Source organism: Triturus cristatus, chromosome 11, assembly GCF_964204655.1.
Source record: "Triturus cristatus chromosome 11, aTriCri1.1, whole genome shotgun sequence".
Lineage (NCBI taxonomy): Eukaryota > Metazoa > Chordata > Amphibia > Caudata > Salamandridae > Triturus > Triturus cristatus.
In genome coordinates, this window is record NC_140594.1 from 972,146,365 (window position 1) to 972,166,057 (window position 19,693).

Sequence of the window (19,693 nt, forward strand, 5' to 3'; positions counted from 1 at the left end):
GCAAAGAAATTTCGTTTTGGCACTAATGTGAAAACATGACTCTGTGTGCATAGAAGAATTATAGGCAGAGATTTATTGCGTCTTGCTCTGGTGATTTCACAGTTGCAGTAGATGGAAAGGGGGAGCGATTTTTTGGGGGAAGAAGCAGAGGCTTAGCACACACCCATGTGCTTGCCATGTATAGTCATGCACAGTAATTAGAAGCGAGTGGGGTTTTCAGGTTTAAGTCTGTAATGCAAATACATTCAGCATCACTAAGGCTGGTTGCCCCTGCTGGAGTGTAGGCAGTCACAGAGAATACACATGGTGGTGGTCTGAAAAAACAGCTTGGTTTCATAATGTGACAGTTTGTAAAAGAGATTTTCACTTGCCCAAAAAAAAGAGCAGTTTGTGTGCATTCAAATTGGCAAAGAAATTTCGTTTTGTGACTATTGTGAAAAGAAATGTAGTAATATATTTAAATACAATAAAGGATTTTTTTTTTAGTTTTTTTCAGGTATTACTGAAGAACAGTGAACAAAATTTAAGATGCCTACAAAATCTCGAGTTCAAAAAACGCTAAAAAAAAAACTATATTTGAAGACAACTGGAGGACCAAAGTTAGTAGAAGATGCTGATGTTGGGAAAAAGAAAAAATCTTCTGGTAAGCAAAAAAAACAATTTCTAAACAAAATATTCAAAACAAAGAAAAATGTACAAAATGTCTGTTCTCGGAAAAATGTAATAAAAAATAGAGAACAGCAAAAAATTGAGAATTTAGTTAATGCAAATATACCTTCTGCAATTGAAAAGTTTAACATAAACAGAAAAACAGCATTTAAAGAGATACGTAGAAAAATGTTTCAGAGAAGAGTTATGTCCAATTTGATAAAGGATATAAAGAAATATAAGCAAAAGGCTAAATATTACAAGAGAAAAAAAGAAATTGAAGCCATTGCAGCAAAAGCATTAGAATTAAAAAGGAAACTATTCATATTAATTTTGAATAGGATGCGTACATTAGATAAAATGGTTAATGTACTGAAATCACAAAGCAAAAGCAAAAGAGTAGTGAACAGAACAAACTTTTTTAAAGTGTTTTTAGGAAAGTGGATGCATAGTTCAAGTAGTGAACCTTTTTTTAATGAAGAGAGCTATTTTCAAAGTAATAGTTTGCTGCATGCAGTTGACACCAGAGGTCGTTCATACGAAGTAAAAAATGGTTGCATAATGGAGAAGGAGATAATGGTTCCAAGAGATGAGGTACAAGTGATGGCAGATGAGGCAATGGGGAGACGTCCTAAAGCCCCAGTGTACACTTGGAATTGTAGTAGTATTTGCACTGTGCGTCAGGAATCTATTGACAGATTTCGAGAGTTTCTAAGAGAATATAGTAAAAAAAGTGTAAAACAAAAGATTAAGGTGCTTCAAAGTCTGGATCCATGCAGAGTGAGAGAGAATACTGGTTTGCAGGGTCATTCTCTTGCTTGTCTATCTAGAAAAGTGTGCAATAGTGTTTTCCATCATTTTAGGATGCTGGCTGTTCATCATACTGAAATGAGAAAGTTTGTGAGACGGTTGTATTTTGCCAAAAGTCCAGCAATAAAGTTAAATGAATTGAATAGGGCTCTGTTCCGAGGAACGGTATCAGATGTAGAGAAGGTTGTTGATGAAATTCAGTTTTGTTACTTTGGTCCTGAACAAAACAGTGCAGAGAAGGACACAGTAAATGAGGCAGAAGTGGAAGAGAATGTAGAACCTTGTGTAAGTAAGACATTTAATGATCACATAACAAAATTTGCAATAATCTCTAATGAAAGACCAAATGTTACTTGTATTTGTTGCCGCAGAACTCATTATAGAAAACAAACTAGGAATGTTGATCTCTACAGAAAGAGTGAAAATGAAGATAATTATAAGTGGATGGATTTTGCCACATATATATTTCTTGAAAATTGTTTTGAATTGGGTGAAGATCAGCGTATTTGTAAATACTGCTACAACAAGTTAGAGGAAAATAGAATGCCGACCAGAGCTGTACATAATAATTTAGAATTGGATGCTATTCCTGCTGAACTTTCTGAATTAAATACATATGAGTCTATACTCATTCAATGTGTTCATCCGTTCCAGACCATAGTACGTATGGAGCCCAAAACTGGTAAATTACCTCCTTCAGATTTACTGAGAGGTTTAAAAGGTAGAGTGGTGTATTTGCCCTTGGATTTGAAAAAAAATATGGAAACTATTGATGCGGATACTTTGGAAACTGAACCATTAATTATTCTGGTTAATGGTGTACCTACAAAGAATAAGAAGATTTGGCAGGAGCTGGTAGATGTGCGGAAAGTACAAAGAGCAAATTTGTATTTGAAAAAAAATAACAAATGGTATGAATCAATTTATATAGAAGAAGAAGAAGAAGAAGAAGAAGATTTACAAGGAGACACAGAAACACCAACTGGACAAATTGAAAAAGTGGACAAGTCAAAGGAAGAAGAAATTTATGAACATTTTAGCATACATCCTCTCCATTCGAAAGAAGTTATGGGAGACAATATTGATCTCTTTCAGATGAAGAAAGCAAAAGGAAATCCCGTGAGTGTATGGGAGGAGAGCTTGGAAGCTCGATGTTTTCCCCAGCTGTTTCCTAAAGGAAAAGGAGGACGATACGATGAACGTCCAGAACAGATTCCAGCTTCAGAGTATCGAACTACAAGACTATATGCTGAAGATCCCAGATTTCGACAAAGTATTCCTTATTTGTTCCATCTTTTATTTGAAAGCGACTTGTCTGCACTGTCTTATGCAGTAAATCACATTTTAAAAAGTGGAGTACATTTACAAAATGTGTCTGCTAAGGATTTTATGGAGAAAGTGCAGCACCGAGATGATCATTTGGAAACACAACTGATCAATCTGATGGCTTGTCAGCGTGGGACAAATGAATATTGGTACCGACGCCATGGTGAACTAAAATGCATGTTACGCAATTTAGGAACACCAACATGGTTCCTTACCCTAAGCTGTGCCGAGTACGCTTGGGATGATTTACTGGATTTTCTACGAGAGGCCAATTCAAACATTAAAAACATCGAATACAAGACAGCAGGAGAACTGTGCTCATTGGATCCGGTTAATGTTTGCAGATATTTCAATCATAGATTTGAGGCTATGATGTCCTTCATCTGCAATAAAAAAAATCCACCCCTTGGAGAAGTAGTGGATTTCTTTTGGAGAAAAGAGTACCAGGCAAGAGGTGCTCCTCATATTCATATGCTGCTGTGGATCAAGGATGCCCCAAAGTTTGGAACAGATACTGATGAAGCAGTGTTATCTTACATTGAAGAATATGCAACATGTGCTATACCTAAAAGCACAGAAGAGAACAAGTTAAAGGAGCAAGTTCTACGTTTCCAAAGTCATCGGTGTGGAAAATACTGTCGACGGAAATACAAGAGCAAAGAAAAATACTACACTAAATGTCGATTTGGATTTCCTAGACCTGTTCTTACAAATGGAAGAGTCAACAGTTTTATGTCAGCTGTGAGACATACTATCACAAGAAAATCACCTAAGAATACCTACAACCTTAAAAGAAAAGAAGAATCAAAAAATATAAATGACTACAACCCAGTCATTTTATCCATGTGGAACGCTAACATGGATATACAGTATGTTGCTGACAATTCCATTGCTGTTGCTCGATATGTAACGTCTTACATTACGAAATCAGAAAAAACAGAATTGAAGGAAATGTGGGAAGAGATTTCTCACGAGAAGACTGTCAGTAAGAAGCTGTACAGTTTCAGTTTGAAGATGTTATCGCATCGAGAAATTGGATCCTACGAATGTTCAGATAGGTTATCTTCTGCAAGTCTCTACTCGAAGTCAAGAAGAATAATTTGGGCAAGTTTAGGCCTTGCAGCAATGAGAAATCGGGTACTGAAATCTGTTGGAGAAATTGAATATTTGGCTGAGAATGACCCAGAAAGTACAGACATATTGAAAACAAACATGTTGGACACATATTATCCCAAGAGAAGTCATCATCTGGAGAACATGTGTCTCTATGAAGTGTTACAGAACTACATTTATTCACGGAAAGCTGCAGAAGACATCAACAGTGGAAAATATAAAGTTGTTGGTGAAGAAGGATGTTTGGTGAAGCAAACCAAAGGAAGTTTGATAAATCACCGGAAGCTGAGTTGCGACACTACCAACAAGAAAGAATTTTACTACTTGGCTCTTTTACAGTTGTTTAAACCATGGCGTACAGAGGATGAACTACTGGGAGAATTCCAGAGCTATGAAGATTCTTTTAATGCTTGCAAAGACAGCATACAATGCAGTACATTCTCAACTTATCTGCAAATGTTAAATGAAGAAATTGAACAGGAAACTACAATTGCAGCAGAAATAGCTAGAGACAGTTCTCAGGACAGCCAAAGTTCAGGAACACACAGTCAAGATCCCCTAGGACAACCAATCGTTGAAAATGAAGCATCAATAGCCATGAATGAAGTGGAAACGGCTATGAATCAAGCTCAAGAAGAATTTATAGACTTAGAAAATTTGGAAAGACAACTGAATCAAGAGCAGCAACAAATTTATGAAGAGATCAAAAACAAAATTGATCACGGATTTCTACATATCAAAAAAGAGTGCTCATGCACATCATTTCATCCAATCAGGATGTATGTAAGCGGACAAGCTGGCACTGGAAAAAGTTTCCTAATTAAAGTCATCAGAAGCTACCTAAAGCAAAAAACGGATTCTACTTTGTCTTGTGTGGTTACTGCTCCAACTGGGTTAGCAGCATATAACATAAAAGGAATCACCTTACATCGTTTGCTAATGTTACCAGTGGAGCATGAGAACAAAATACAATTCAACAAGCTAACTGGAGAAGCATCCTTGGAAGTTTCACGAGTATTGAAGAAGATGTAAGTTCTCATTATTGATGAGGTGAGCATGGTATCAAACTTAATGCTTGCCTTTGTGCATTTAAGAATGCAGCAAATTTTGAAGACAGACTATGACGTGTTATTTGGTGGAAAACACGTCATAGTTTTTGGGGATCTTTTGCAACTTACTCCAGTTAAAGGACAACCAGTGTTTAATACTGTGACACATGAAGACACAAAGAAGTCATTGGGAAGCATTGGAAATACAAATATTTGGTCCTTCTTTGAGTACAAGGAACTTACAACTAATATGAGGCAAGCAAACGATGAAGAATATGGAAGTATTCTGAAAGATATCAGGATTGGACTACTCACAGATGTTGGGAAAAAAGCATTACAGAGTCGGCTGCTACATAATTTATTTCCAAAGGAAGAAATAGTTGCAGAGAAAATATACAAGAATATTGCAGAAAACAAAAGTGTCATCTGCTTAATGCCAACTCTACGTGAATGCTCAATATTTAATGAGGAGCTTTTGAAATTGGAAAAGGAAGACATCAGGAAATTGGAAGCAGTGGACAAAATTGAGGATGGAAGAATTACAGTCACAGTAACAGGCAAACTGAAAAATAAATTGGACTCACTAGAGAAGAACATCTCCAAAACAGCAGGATTAGAAAAAAATCTTTATGTTTGCATGAACTGTAGAGTGTTTTTAAGGAGAAATTTGGATGTTGAGAAAGGCTTAGTGAATGGAGCGATGGGAAGAGTTGTGGGTTTTATTAATTATCAGAAAAAAGAAGGAATTGAATGTTTACAGATAAAATTTGATCAGATAGAGGAAGTTAAAGACATTTGTCGTTGTTCAGTTCGTTTCATGCTTGTGAAAGACTTATATGTACGTAGGAAGCAGTTTCCGTTTTCACTAGCATATGCTGTAACTATCCACAAGTCTCAAGGATTGACTGTAGATTGTGCATTTGTGAACATTGGTTCAACTGTGTTCAAAGAAGGTATGGCATATGTAGCTTTGTCACGAGTCAAAACATTATCAGGTTTATTCATGATAGACTTTGATGACTCAAAAGTTAGTGCTGATACAAACTGTGTAAAGGAGTATAATAGATTAAGAAGAAGCTATGCTCCTCATTTAGGTCAGTATCCTGTGTTGGAGAAACGTGTAGTTTCTCGTAAAAGGAGAAATGAGAATATCTGTAATGAAGATGTAGAGAAGAGGAAAAAAAAGAGGAGTGATGTAATTGCAAGCAAAAAGAATAAGGAAAATGAAGAACAGGTTGTAGGATGTCATTTTGAAAATAGCTCTGGTGTCAACTGCTACGCTAATGTAGTGCTGAATGTTGCATTTTATCTGGAAAGTTTGCAAGAGCAGATAATAGTAAATCAGGGAAAAAGATTCTGTTCAGAGCTCAGTCTCCTTTTTCAAAAGCTGAGTAAAGATAAAACTCAAATAGAAAGTGCTACTGAAATTAGAAAACTTTTAGATGTATGTTCAGGACGAACACAGTTTTCTCAAAATGAACAGCAAGATGCACACGAATTTTTGATGTATTTTCTTCAGGTAGTGGAAGAAGAAGGAGTTCCCATTGACATTTTTTTTGGTCTCTCTTATAAATGGGAACATAGTTGTGATAATTGTTATAATATATGTGGCTCTATTGTTGATAATGAAAGGTTTATTTATTTGACATTGCCAGAGAGTAAAACAGTCACTTTTGCAAAATTAGTTAAAGATGCTAATCATAGCATGAAATGTGGTGAGTGTAATTCTGACATGTTTTCAACATTAATTTTAAGGGAATACGGACAGTATGTAATTTTAATGATGCAACGATGTAGAGCTGATGGATCAAAATTGGATACTTTAATAAAGAAGTTTACAGGACAGCAATTATCAATTTCAGGAAAAACTTTTGTAACTGTTGCAATAATTTTCCATGATGGACCTACTGTTACTTCTGGACATTACACAGTTTATCTAAAATGTGAAAAAGGCTGGACACTGTGTAATGATTCCCAATTGATTTTCAAACAACGTTTGCCTTTTGATTTAGCAAATTCCTATCTAATCTTCCTGAAACCTAAATTTTAGAGAGATTTGGCAAGATCTGGACAAAATAATTTTACCATTTTACTGGATTACCATTGCAATTTTGTAGAAAAAAGATTTTTAAAATTATCATTTGGCCTAAAGGAAAGATAACCAATTGTAATGTGGACTTTTTAAAATTTTAATGCAATTTTCAAAAACCAATAATTTAGAGATAATCGGTAACTTCTGCACATTTTAAATTATGGAATGCTATTGGACTGCCATTGGAAATTTTTTCAAAAATGATTTAAAAAATTACTATTTGGCCATGTGGAAAAGTAAGCAATTCTATTGTGGACTAAATAAATTATTCAAAAAATTTTCGTGAACCAAAATGTTACAGAGAATTGGTGAGATCTGGACAGATTAAACTTTAGAATTTTAATGGTTTTCCCTTGGAAATTTATTCCAGGAAAAAAAAAAAAATACTATTTGGCCTAAAGGAAATAAAATCAGATGTATTTTGGAGTTATTTGAGATATAATATTGTGATTATACTTCTGAAACAAACATATCAGACGGAAAAAAGTATTGTTTTTAGATGATATTTTTTTAGAATAATATGCATTTCTGTAATGATAAGTTTAAGTGAGAAGACATTCTGGGCTTTTTTAATACAATCTTTGTGATTGTTAATTTTTTTTGCCCGCTGTAAAATGATGAATGCAATTGCTTTCACAATTAATAGTGAAATGCAATATATTCTGAAAACAGCAAAAATAAGGCAAAAATATTTTTTTGTAAAAAATGTAAATATGTGTATTGTATTATAAAATGGATAAAAAATATTAATACTTTTTTCTTTATTTTCAGATCGATATAGAAAATTTTCGGAAACTACAACCATTTTAAAAACTATTTTTAAAAAAAACAAATGAATAAATATTTTTTTGAGTGAGTATGGTAAGTTAAAAATAAAAATTGTAGTCTCTCAAGGACTTTGTAATGAGATAAATGATTTTTAGTGTTTTTTTTTAAAAAATAAAAAAAAGGTACGCTTACCGTACGCGTACGGTAAAAAAAAAAAAAAACGTTTTTAAAAAAAAAGAAAAAAAAAGATGAAAGATAAGGTTGGCTCTTAAAAGAACCGTTGTGTTCATGCAGGGACAGAGGAAAGAAAGATTGGGAATATTAGACGGTACGACAAGTGTGCTGATCTATTTTACTGTTCACCAGGGAAACACTGGTCTCCCTATAAGTAATTAGATCGTGACAAGTGGCGCACCGTACTTCAACCCTCGCAAACCGAGGGTTAATTTCCAGAGGGCCAGCAAAAGGAGATTCTCCCCCCACAGATGAAGGGCTCACCTGACCTGCAGAAGAAGGAGTCTGCCCTGCAGATGATGGTCCAGGCTGAGCTGCTGTGGATGTACTGGCTCGTCTTTCTGAAGAGTTACCTCCAAAAAGATGACCATGTGTCCTTCTGTGTACTTCCTGGAGGTGTCTCTTCATGGTGTGATTCCCAAAGGAATACTTCCTGTTAGGATTACCTCTAGAAAGTACACGCTTACACAGCTTGCAAGTAACTAAGGGTGCATTCACCTTTTGCTGGCCTTCTGGAAAAGTAAAATACTCCCAAACGTAAGAAGGCTTTACTTTCCTCGCTCTCTGCCTCAAGACAGTGCTGCTGGTGCTAGCCTCACTCTCAGAAGAGCTCTGCTGTTCTGCCATCGTATCCCAAAGACAAACCAGCTCCTTCTCCCAAGGGATCACAAGCAGAAATGAGGGGAATGGGTGTGGTGTAGGAGAGTTCTAGAACTGAAAGTAGTTTCAACCAATCAAAAGTTGTGTTTCAAGATCACATGACCTACCGTACGCTTACGGTACGCTTACGGTACGCTTACGGCAAAAAGTACGCGTGCGCGTAAAAAAGACACGCGCTTGCGCGCATGCGCATAACAGTCACTCCCCGGCACTTCCGCGTAACGTACGCGTGTTGCGTAAGCGCGCACGCGTCCCACGCGCAGTACGCGCGGCTACGCAAAGTACGTAACTATACGCAAGCAGCGTAGATAGATTACGGGCGTTGCGTAAACCGTACGCTTACCGTGAGCTTACGGTACGCGTACTATAAAAAAAAAAAAAAACTGGAAATAAATTTTACATGTTTATTTTAAAAAATATATATAAAAAAAATATTTAAGGATTTTAAAAATTTAAGCATAGTCTTTATAAAAGATAAGAAAATTAAATTAAAAATATGTTTGAAAAAAATGAAGAATAAAAAAAAAAATAGCATTTAAAAAACCTTGCAAATTCACTGAAAAAACCATGGGTTTCACACACGTTATATTTAAGAATTAGCATTTAAAAAACCTTTCAAATTCACTGAAAAAACCATGGGTTTCACACACGTTATAGTTAGGAATTAGCATTTAAAAAACCTTAGAAATTCACTGAAAAAACCATAGGTTTCACACACGTTATAGTTAGGAATTAGCATTTAAAAAACCTTAGAAATTCAGTGAAAAAACCATAGGTTTCACACATGTTATAGTTAGCTGGACATTTTACTCGTAAAAAACCAATGAAATTGCCCCGTTATAGTTAGTTCAGCTAACTATAACTCGCGCGCCCGCAATGCACTGCTGATGACGTCACATATTACATCACTCATGACATGGTCAGTGACATCACTCATGACATCACTGATGTCATCAGTGATGTCATTTGAGATGTCATCAGTGATGTCATGAGTGATGTCACTGACCATGTCATGAGTGATGTAATATGTGACGTCATCAGCAGTGCATTGCGGGCGCGCGAGTTATAGTTAGCTGAACTAACTATAACGGGGCAATTTCATTGGTTTTTTACGAGTAAAATGTCCAGCTAACTATAACATGTGTGAAACCTATGGTTTTTTCACTGAATTTCTAAGGTTTTTTAAATGCTAATTCCTAACTATAACGTGTGTGAAACCTATGGTTTTTTCAGTGAATATATATATATATATAGTCACTGAAAAAAAACACAGGTTTCATGGACATTATAGTTAGGAATTAGCATTTAGAAAACCTTACAAATTCAGTGAAAAAACCACAGTTTCAGGGACGTTATAGTTAGGATGACATTTCACTCGTACAAAAACAGAGAAATCCAGCCGTTATAGTTAGCTGAGCTAACTATAACTCGCACCCCCGCAATGCACTGCTGAAGGCGTCACATATTACATCACTCATGACATGGCTTGGGCCTTTAGCACTGGAGCGGGCCTTTAATAGCCGGTATAGACCGCTACGGCAGGCTGTGAGGCTATATTGTAGAACTATTTCTTTTCATCCCTTTCTTCTCCAGTCCCGTCCATGATTGCTGTCCTTTGAGGTAACATTCGAGAATTGCACTGTAAATAATGAGAGATCCATCTCATAAGTGGACCAGTGGCATAATCTAATGAGAACTGGAACATTATATCAGTATTGCTCTTCGCCATCATCAAACATTACTCACATCCACAAAAAAAATGGAACCAAATGACACAACAATTTCAGCATAATATACTTATAAAAAACTAAAATAGTAAATCATGAAAAACAATTGTATATTTAAATTTCTTTGAAGAGCATCTGTTCTGCGCATCAGAACAGATTAGAGTAATTCCAAGATCAAAGCGCCACATTTTGTCATGAAAAACACATACATATTAAAAGAAAATCCCGGACAATTTACTACTGAAGCATTGACAAGAATAATAATGCTTACCTTTGTTTTGCTTTATTAATATAGTCTCCACCTGTAGTAAGTGACAACAAATAACATGTCCAGTATTAGTGGTCATAACATGAGTTCACGGGATAGCGATAACATTTTACATAGATTTTTTTTCTGCATTATGTGTCACTTTCTATGAAACATGCATTGATGTCCCAGCCGTTCAATCATTAATTTATCTTCCATGATTTTCTCACTGTTTCAGGCAATTCTCTCTTCTCCTATTGTGGTGTGTTCACGCTCTTGCGGCGGAGATTGTTTTTTTACACAAAATAATTTGGCACATGGCATGACAATCTTCGATCAAATTGCACAATAGTTGTTTACATTTCTCAAACTATAATAAATACCAGAACAATAACCAAATCATGATTGTACTGAATTGCATGAGACTCAAAATAGCAAACATGCACGCGTTGCCAAAGAGAAGACGGAATGCAGAGGACATTATGGCACTGAGCCATTACCAGTTTCCTATTAACTCAGTGGGGAGATACGGGGCCAGATTTAATGATTCAGTAAGTTAACGGAGATTTCAAGATGAGATCCCCCATAATGGGGAATAGCCTACAAGAGCCAGATTACGGGGTGCTTCACAACTCTTTTTCACCAATTCCAGGACCTTGAATGCAAATATTTTCCATTTGGTTGGTAAATATCTGAGAGTTCAGCGTAGGTTGGGGTGTTGAGTGTGCACAGACAAGGCCTTTCTGTGGTTGCTTAGCCAGGAAGACTCTGGAAGGGAAAATTGTCTCCTTCCTCATGGTAACAGAGCGGGTGGGTGGTGGCAGGGCTATCCTAGGCCCGCAGCAGCCTTATACAGCTACACCTCTTTTTTTTCAGGGTGCAAATTCACATCCAGTAAAACCAGGTATGAAACATGTTTTTTTTTTCGTCCAGCAACATCAACCAATGTATAGTTCCTAGTCTCCTGGGGGATACGTCTCTTGGCAGCTCGTAAGGAGGTTCAATAATATGTATGTACATACCTATCAGTAAACTCTAGCAGTAAACTCTAGCAGAAATGCTGGACATTTTCAGTAGAGGAAAATCTTCATCCTCTAACATGTGAGTACCATAATGTAATTATTAATGGTTGGTTGACTTCCTTTATCTTGACTGGCAGGCATGGAGATAGCCAAGAAAATTCATCTTTTGTGTACGAGCACATCCTTGGCAACTGTTGACACACCTTCTTAGATGCTCACAAAACGTTTGTTGATGTGCAGTTCTATGACTTTTGTCTGCTATTTCCATGAAGCTGATGATTTTATTAAGCTGCTTTCATACAGCAAAAAGCTAGCTGTACTAGTGTAATCATATGATGATTACACTGTGTATCCTGTGAACAAGCATAGCAGATTTTTGTAGGTACCCACATGAGTTCTGGTCAGCGCAATCAGATTTCCCAATATTCCATTAGATGCTACACAGGGCACACTTATTTCTTTTGTTATTTTCCTTTTTCTCTGAATTGGAATATGTTCTCTTTCATCGTGGTTATGCCTCACAAAACTCTCTAATCAGGCTTGGCTTCTGGCTCACACATCTTGTCTGACTCCCATTGCTCAGCTAGCTTTTGCCTCATTCAGCTCTCTCTCATTCCTCTTGTCCCTCACTTTTTTAGTCATTCTCCTCTTGTGCTCCTCTCTTTCACATTCATTCTGCTTCGAACTCTCTCTTACCTGTCATATGTCTTTGTTAGCTTTCCCATCTCTCATTTACCCTCATCCCTTTTCTCATCAGTCATGTATATTGCCCTTTCACTCATCTGTCTTGGATCATAGTCTGCTCTGTCATGCAGGGTATGCCTCCGCTTCACTTTGAAAGAGTTGTTTACTTCAGTACTCTTCCATATGTTAAATGTGCCTAATTTATCCCTCTTTTCCATCTTGTGACTCAGCTCTCTCTAACCTTTGTCTACCTCCCACACCCTGCCCAATAGGTTTTCACTTTATTCAGTTAGTGTATCTAGCTTTTTGACATGTACCCACACCAATCATTATTTTGCTTACTCTCTCATCCACTCTTTCATTCATGTCATGTATCAGCCTTTTCTTTCTCTCAGATCTGCGATGTGACCAGGAATTCCCCTTACTTTTAACTTCCATCCAGTGTATTCCTCTCTTCCAACTTCTCGGTGTGATATGCCTCAGTCCCATTTCCATCCATCTTTTCCTCTTATTTCTTCCATCATCTCACTTATGTCTCATCCCACACCTCTCATCCATCATATTTGTCTTCCACAATACATTTCTTTACCCACTATATGCCTTGGTCACCTTACACTCCTTTGTTATGTGTGAATTTTTAGGATATTTATATATTGTGAACCTAGCCAAAATTGAGCTGAGCACTGTACAGCATAAAAAACAATCCTAAAGTTATAGGAGAGAAAGCTGGATTGTGTGCAGTTAATGCATTGTGGTGTGGTGTTTTTTAAGGAGGTGATTCTTCAACTGTTTCCTAAACTGGAGCATTTGAATATAGGGATGTTGTTCCAGATCTTGGGTGTATAGATGGAAAAATCATTCATTACAATTTGTATGACATGGCCTCCTCTCCCAAAAATCATGTGCCCTGGCTGTTAGTGTCATTTCAATACTCTTTCTTCTCTTTGATCAGGTAAGCTATCTTTTCTCATCCATTTTGTGCTTTGGCCCTCCCACTCATCCATTAGGCAACTGAATCACAACTCTCATCAGGTTAGCACTTTGCTACCCTCTCCTACCCAGCTTGTACCTTGTCTTCTCTTTCAAATACTTGAGACAAATGTGTCTCACCCAGTCTCGTGAATCTTGTAGCCTGCTCTATTTCTATATTGTACACTTATGCCTCAATTCACTGTCTCATTGTTTTATTGCTTGTGTTCTTTCTCTCACCATGTGTCTTCAACACCCGTTCTAATCTCTCATATAGCTTATTGCTATCTTTCATCCTGCTCATGATTCAGCTCTATTATGTATGTTGGTCTTCTCCTTAAACTTGCGCTTTATTCCCATTTCTCAGACTACTGATTCTTTAATCCCCTCTCTAATCTGACGTATACCATACTATGCTTTGTCATATAGCCGTAGCTATACACTCCCTTTAAGTCAATCTTATGCCTCAGTCCTTTCACTCATCTATGTTGTGTCTTTGTACTCTGTCACATCTGTTATGTGCCTCAACACCCTATCACCTGAATTGGATATTTGTACTTGTCCCATTCCCCTTTCTCATGTTGCTTTCACTTGGTGTTACTATGTCATGCAGCACATTTTCCTCTTGTAAGAATACTTTGCCTCAGTGTCCTATGAAATCTTCCTTATACCTTGTTCTCTCTCACCTTCAGCTTGTGCCTTGCTACCCTCTTTTATTTGCCTTTTGTCTCATTAGTTCTTCCTACATATAATTGCGCTCCATCTCTTTTCTTCACTGTCTGTCCCTTGTTCATGATTCCTAAATCTTAAGTACTGGCCACCCTGTGATATTATCTCTCTTGATTCTAAATAACTTCTTTATCCATCAGATGTCTTTGCTGCATCTATGGTTTATCATGTGGCTTAGAGTCTATTCTTTTGTGGTATGCCACAACCCATGTATATGTAGGTGGACCTTTATTTTTGCCAAGGGGAAGATTAATCCATCACTGCCGTGGCTAAACTTCCCCCACAGCCTTGTTGAGTAAGGGCCATCGGAGACTGATCTGTCTTTCTGCCCACCTAATTTAGATGGGTGGAATGACAGATCAGTTATCATTGCCCATCACTGATAGGAAAATCCTGGCAGAAAGGAGCAGAGACAACTGCTAAATGCTCCCCTCGACATGAAAAAGGGTTCCCATTGCAAGGGAAACATTGCATTTTTTATTTTCAAAGAGAAAGTCCTATTTTGCGATTTCCTTATTGAAAATAAAAGCAGAAAACTGTTTGGTACTGTGCTCGGTCCTGCTGATGGAAGTCTGTACTAAACAGTAAAATGCATTGACAGTACCTGCTGTGACAGCGGTTCCTGACAATGCTTAATAAATGACTTGTACATTTGGCAGTCCTTTATAAATATGGTGTGGCAGGCGGTCCCTCCACCAGTGCGATGGTGTAATTTACTCTGTCTCCCTGGCGGACCAACTAGCCATCCACCCAAATATAAATCAGACTCTTTGTCTCCTTTCTCCAGTGAGCTGTGTTTTCATGCTCCTCGCTCATACTCTTTGTGTATCAGTCACCTTTCATATTCCCTGGCCACAGGGCATTAGTTGAAGTGACTGTTTTATGGCACCCTCTCCCACATTCCACCAATAAAGAACCTGACCTTCTGCAGTTCTGATGATAAGTGATGACTCACCATAGTAACCAATCTGTTGAGCAGTGTAGGAAAGTGCCCCTTTTTGTATGATCACCCCCACCTTTTGCTCCAAAGGCTGATGGATATGAATCTGATAGTCTACCGGAGTCTGCCCCCCAGACCCTAGTGTCTGTGCTCTCTCCAAAAACTGTTATGTTTGAGTTGACAATCCAAAATTGGCAAAGACTTTGCCCCCTTATCAGTCCCTAGTATATGGTACAAGGGGTACCCAGGGCATAGGTGGTGAGGGGGTCCCCAGCACTGCAGCATGGTATTGTGCCACCCTGGCCTACCTGGAGACAACTACTCACAGCAGGCCTGCCATTGCAGACTGCATGGCCAGTGCAAACTACTCAACTTGACTATGCCCTAACCAAGTGTGGCACAGTCAAACACACTGTCTTTAATATACGTCAGGTACCCCTAAGGTAGGCCTCCTCTGCCCAGGATACAGGGTGCAGTATATTAAAGGTGAGGCGATATAAGTGCACGCCTATATGTCCCTATAGTGGCGTTCTTCATTGGAAACTACTACTAAGTGTTATCGGTCAATAGGATAACATTGGCTGTCAAACAGGTACTCTCAGGATTGGCAGCTCCATTATGGTACCACTAAAATATGTCATATTTGGTATGAAAAATATGTGCCATCTCACCCCTGACACAATTCTCGTGCCAGGGTGACATGGCATGCATGCAGGTGGCACCTTAGAGGTTGGTCACTTGGTTGTCCCAACTTCTCTGTGTTTTTGCTGACCAGACTGTGCTTGCCTGCACCAGCTGCCATCAAGACAGGAGTCTGACCTCCTGCAAGGAAGTCTGAACACTCCCAGTAGTCAGGAACAAATGGCTTGGGCTGGAAGGAAGTCACACCTCCCTCCTCCCAAGCAGGCTAGTGAAGTGGTGCATCTAGGCGGTAAGCTTCAAAGGCTTCACCACCTCTGAAATACATCAGGGCTGACTCCCAGTGGAGGAACAGTCCTCACCCTGTACCAAGCTCAATTGTACCCAGGCAGGTGGTAAAATAGCTATGCAGGTATGTGTACACCCCCAAAGGCTAGCCATACCTCTAGGCTGAGCAGCCTGGTCTGTACACCAAATATTGACTTCTGTCATCTTTAGGATTGACAGAATAGAGAATCCTGTGTAGAAAAGGTGATCTGCACGCTGGATGCGGTCACCACAGGGTCATACTAGCTGCAGGAACTAGCTGCACATTTGATACAAGCTCATACACCCCTAACGTCCCTAAATCAAGGATTTAAAAGACCCCCCTGACACCAGAACCTCAGATCTGAGCAACTTGCATCCAGGAAGGACCAAGAGGAGACCTGTATTGCTGACTATAGTACTTTGCCCCAGGCACCAAGCAAAAGAGGGATACCATGTCCCTGTGGCAACACCCTTGGAATAGAGTGAAAAACCCTTGTCCTTAACAAAAACTCAGCACTCCTGAAGAGGGGGACCCCTGTGGAAGCAAGAAGACCCCTCAATCTCCCCTGAACTAGTGGCACTAGTCCCCTGCAAACTGATCCAAAGAATCACCCTCCGTGGGATCTCTCAAATCCAGGTGGTCCAGTGGATTTGGAGGATTTGTTTGTTTTTTTGAATATTTATATAGCGCAAACTCGACCCGAAGGTTTTGGAGCGCTTTACATGAGCACCGTTTTTACATTACGCATTGAGGCAGGGGGAGATTAAGTGATTTGCAAAGAATCACAGGACGTGGACGCGACCTCAAGGCTCAAACTCTGGTTTCCAGCACCAAAGTCGGCAGCGTAGCCGACGGACCACATCCATCCTTGTAGTATTGTCTGTCCCGAAGTTTCAGGCCACTACCTCATTCTCCCAAGCTCAGTGTAGTTCCAGTAGCTTTTTGATGGGCTTACCGCTGCCCAGGCTCATTGGTCATCAATCTGATAACCGACCCCTCACTCAATGCGTCATCTACAGGGATCACTGTGCAACCATCATTCGACATCAGCAGCTGTATATCTGTTATGTTTTTGCATTCTGTTTCTTGCAGCCCTTGCAGTCCTGTGGCGGCGCTGTGAGGTGTGCATTTTCCTTGGTGCCTTCTGCATCTTTACTTCATTCCGGAGCATTTGGGAGTGTTGTCGGCAATTCCAGCAAGAATCCCTGCTGGTTCACATTGGCAGAAAACTATTGTGCTTTTGATCTTTTTAGCTCAGTTAAAGTTTAGCACGCTCTGCTCACTGGAAGCGTAGTTGACCATATCGTTAGGAGTAGAAAGGTACTGTGTGCCCTACTTTCCATAGACAGAAGCTCGACTGCATGTGCGATGGCTATTTTTACTCATTGGGCTGATCATTGGAATTAACAATGTAGTTATGTAATGAGAGCAGAATGAGCATTGGGAAGAATGTGCTCCAATACCCACAGAAAATTATACTGCACAAATTATGATGGCCATATTTTTGGAAAGTTCAATAGCAATAAGACTGTTGTTTGTCACATACTGGAGTGTGCATCCAGTGTTGTGCCATGTGCATGTTTTGCCAACCATATTTTAGGGAAGTTTGATTTCAATTTAGGAAGACTGTTTTATTGTCAGTTGATCAGCAACATCAGTGAGAGGCACATCTACTCCCAAAGTACTATTTGTTTGTCAGTTGATCACACAGGACGGGCACACCTACTACCAAGGCATTGTTTGTTGGTTGGTTGGCAGCATGGGTTGCAGGCACACTAAGATACTTTTTCTATTTTGAGCTGCAACATCTTTATGCTATGAGTATTTTAGTTCAAAAGAATATACTTGTGAATTTACAGTGAGTTTGTGGGGAGCAACCACCCGCAAAAGTATTGTTGATCTGAGACCATGGAGAAATAATAGCACCACTTCCATCTCTTCAAAGTCCAGGCACTCCTCCCCTTGATTGGATACAGTGGCATGAAGCTTTTAAATCATATCTTGAAGCCATTAATGGGGAGACGTTCACCTCAAAAAAGAAACAAACACTGTTGGTGTACAACCTGATGGAAGGAGTATATTTAAAACACTTCCTATTGAAGTTGTGAGGGTACATACAAGTGGTGGAAATGATGGTGATGTAGTTGAGACACAGGATGAGTATTCGTCTGTTATCAAAACTCTAGACACACAGTTCAATCTGAAGAATACTATGTTAGAACGGCATATGTTTCTTTAGTGGGCGATTGCTGCCATGTGCAATTATCGAGAATTTAAAGACATGCAAATGTGATGAGTTCCCTGTCCACCAAATCCTTGATCTACTCACTCTATTCTGAGGTATGTGGACCATCAGTTTCCAAACTGCAGTGCCACCACTGGCTCCAATCAGAAAACGTACTCCTAAAGTCTGATGGATTAGGGGCCATCTGAGTAAGGACATCAGTCCCAGTACCCCATTTGGAGCAGATGGTTAAATGTATTTTTTTCTGACTGTCACCACCAGGTAACACCTGGCACTCACAGACAGAAATAAAATAACAGCAACAATGTGTGAAAACACCCATGGTCATTAGTTATTTGTTTATCAAAAACACACTTCTTTTTTGCTAGGCTGTTTTGAAAAACAATTACAATGAAGCATGATCACCTAAAAGACCGTAAACATGCACAGAACGTGAGAGCCTTCAAAAGAGCAATAGCTCCTGTGAATATACAGAGATCATCACTGGGATGATGGAGATCTCTAAACATGGTGGTTCTCTTGTCTGTTAGGATATCAGATGTAAATGTCTCATCACCCTGACGGACAAACGTAAAAATGCCATACTCAAAATCATGCCATATGTATGGTCTAGGATGGGTGTATCTGAGTAGGTGTGATACATGGACCCCTTGCCCATCATAGTAGAACTTTCAACATATCATGACTGCAATCTAGTAGGCACCAGATGTATGCCCGTAGTAAAAACAGACATTTATCTGCCATTTAGTAGCTCTTTTGTTGTTTGATGAGATTGATTGGAAATAATTTTTTAGGTCGAAATCTACCAGACAGAGCAAATTTCTGGTTTGCAAAGACATATTGGGGAGATTCTGAAAGGTTCCCTGGGAATGCATTCAGCCCAATGTTTAACATTGGTTTTGTGGTTTATTACTCATATGTGCTTGTTGTTTTATTTGCAGCCTTTGTTTTATACTTTCCAGCATGTCTTTTTCCTCGCTGTGGAACATCATCTGTTTACCATCGCACCTTGTATTCTGCCATGAGGACTTGTTTTCTGTAAACAGGCAGTTACATTTTGTTCTTATATTGTCGCATTTACTGTGCATTCAAAGACAGAGGTCAAAGGTCAGGCTCTGTTTTCACTGGGAGCTCGGTGTACACTTTTCTTTCTTTGACTTTAACAAGAGAGAATTTACATAACAATCCTGCTGGGTACCCATGTGAGAGGAAAGGCTATAGGATGTTATTTTTTCTAGAAAATAACAAAATGTAAAAGTCTGTAAATGAACTGTGCAAATATTTCAGAATATATCAGAATTAGGAAGGCACAAATGAAGCACATTTTTTATAATTCAGAACTGTGGTGGAAACTAATATTTTAATGTGATCAAAACAAATCAATACACTTGGTGATACAATTTCAACATTATAATTTCTGCCCTGTATGTTTATATCAGTAAAACTGTAAGTCAGTGCAAATGTAATGGCCAATTCAATTG

At 38.6% G+C, this 19,693-nt stretch overlaps 1 protein-coding gene across 5 annotated transcripts in view; it reads right to left on the reverse strand.

Moving 5' to 3' along the window:
- The window catches only part of LOC146785767 (phospholipid scramblase 1-like), a 644,815-nt gene that overhangs the window by 357,534 nt on the left and 267,588 nt on the right, over window positions 1–19,693 (reverse strand). For all 5 annotated transcript variants that reach the window (XM_085633631.1, XM_085633630.1, XM_085633627.1 and 2 more), the window contains one exon: window positions 10,699–10,729. In XM_085633631.1, coding sequence (XP_085489757.1) covers window positions 10,699–10,729 — 31 coding nt within the window. The remainder of the gene's footprint in view (window positions 1–10,698; window positions 10,730–19,693) is intronic.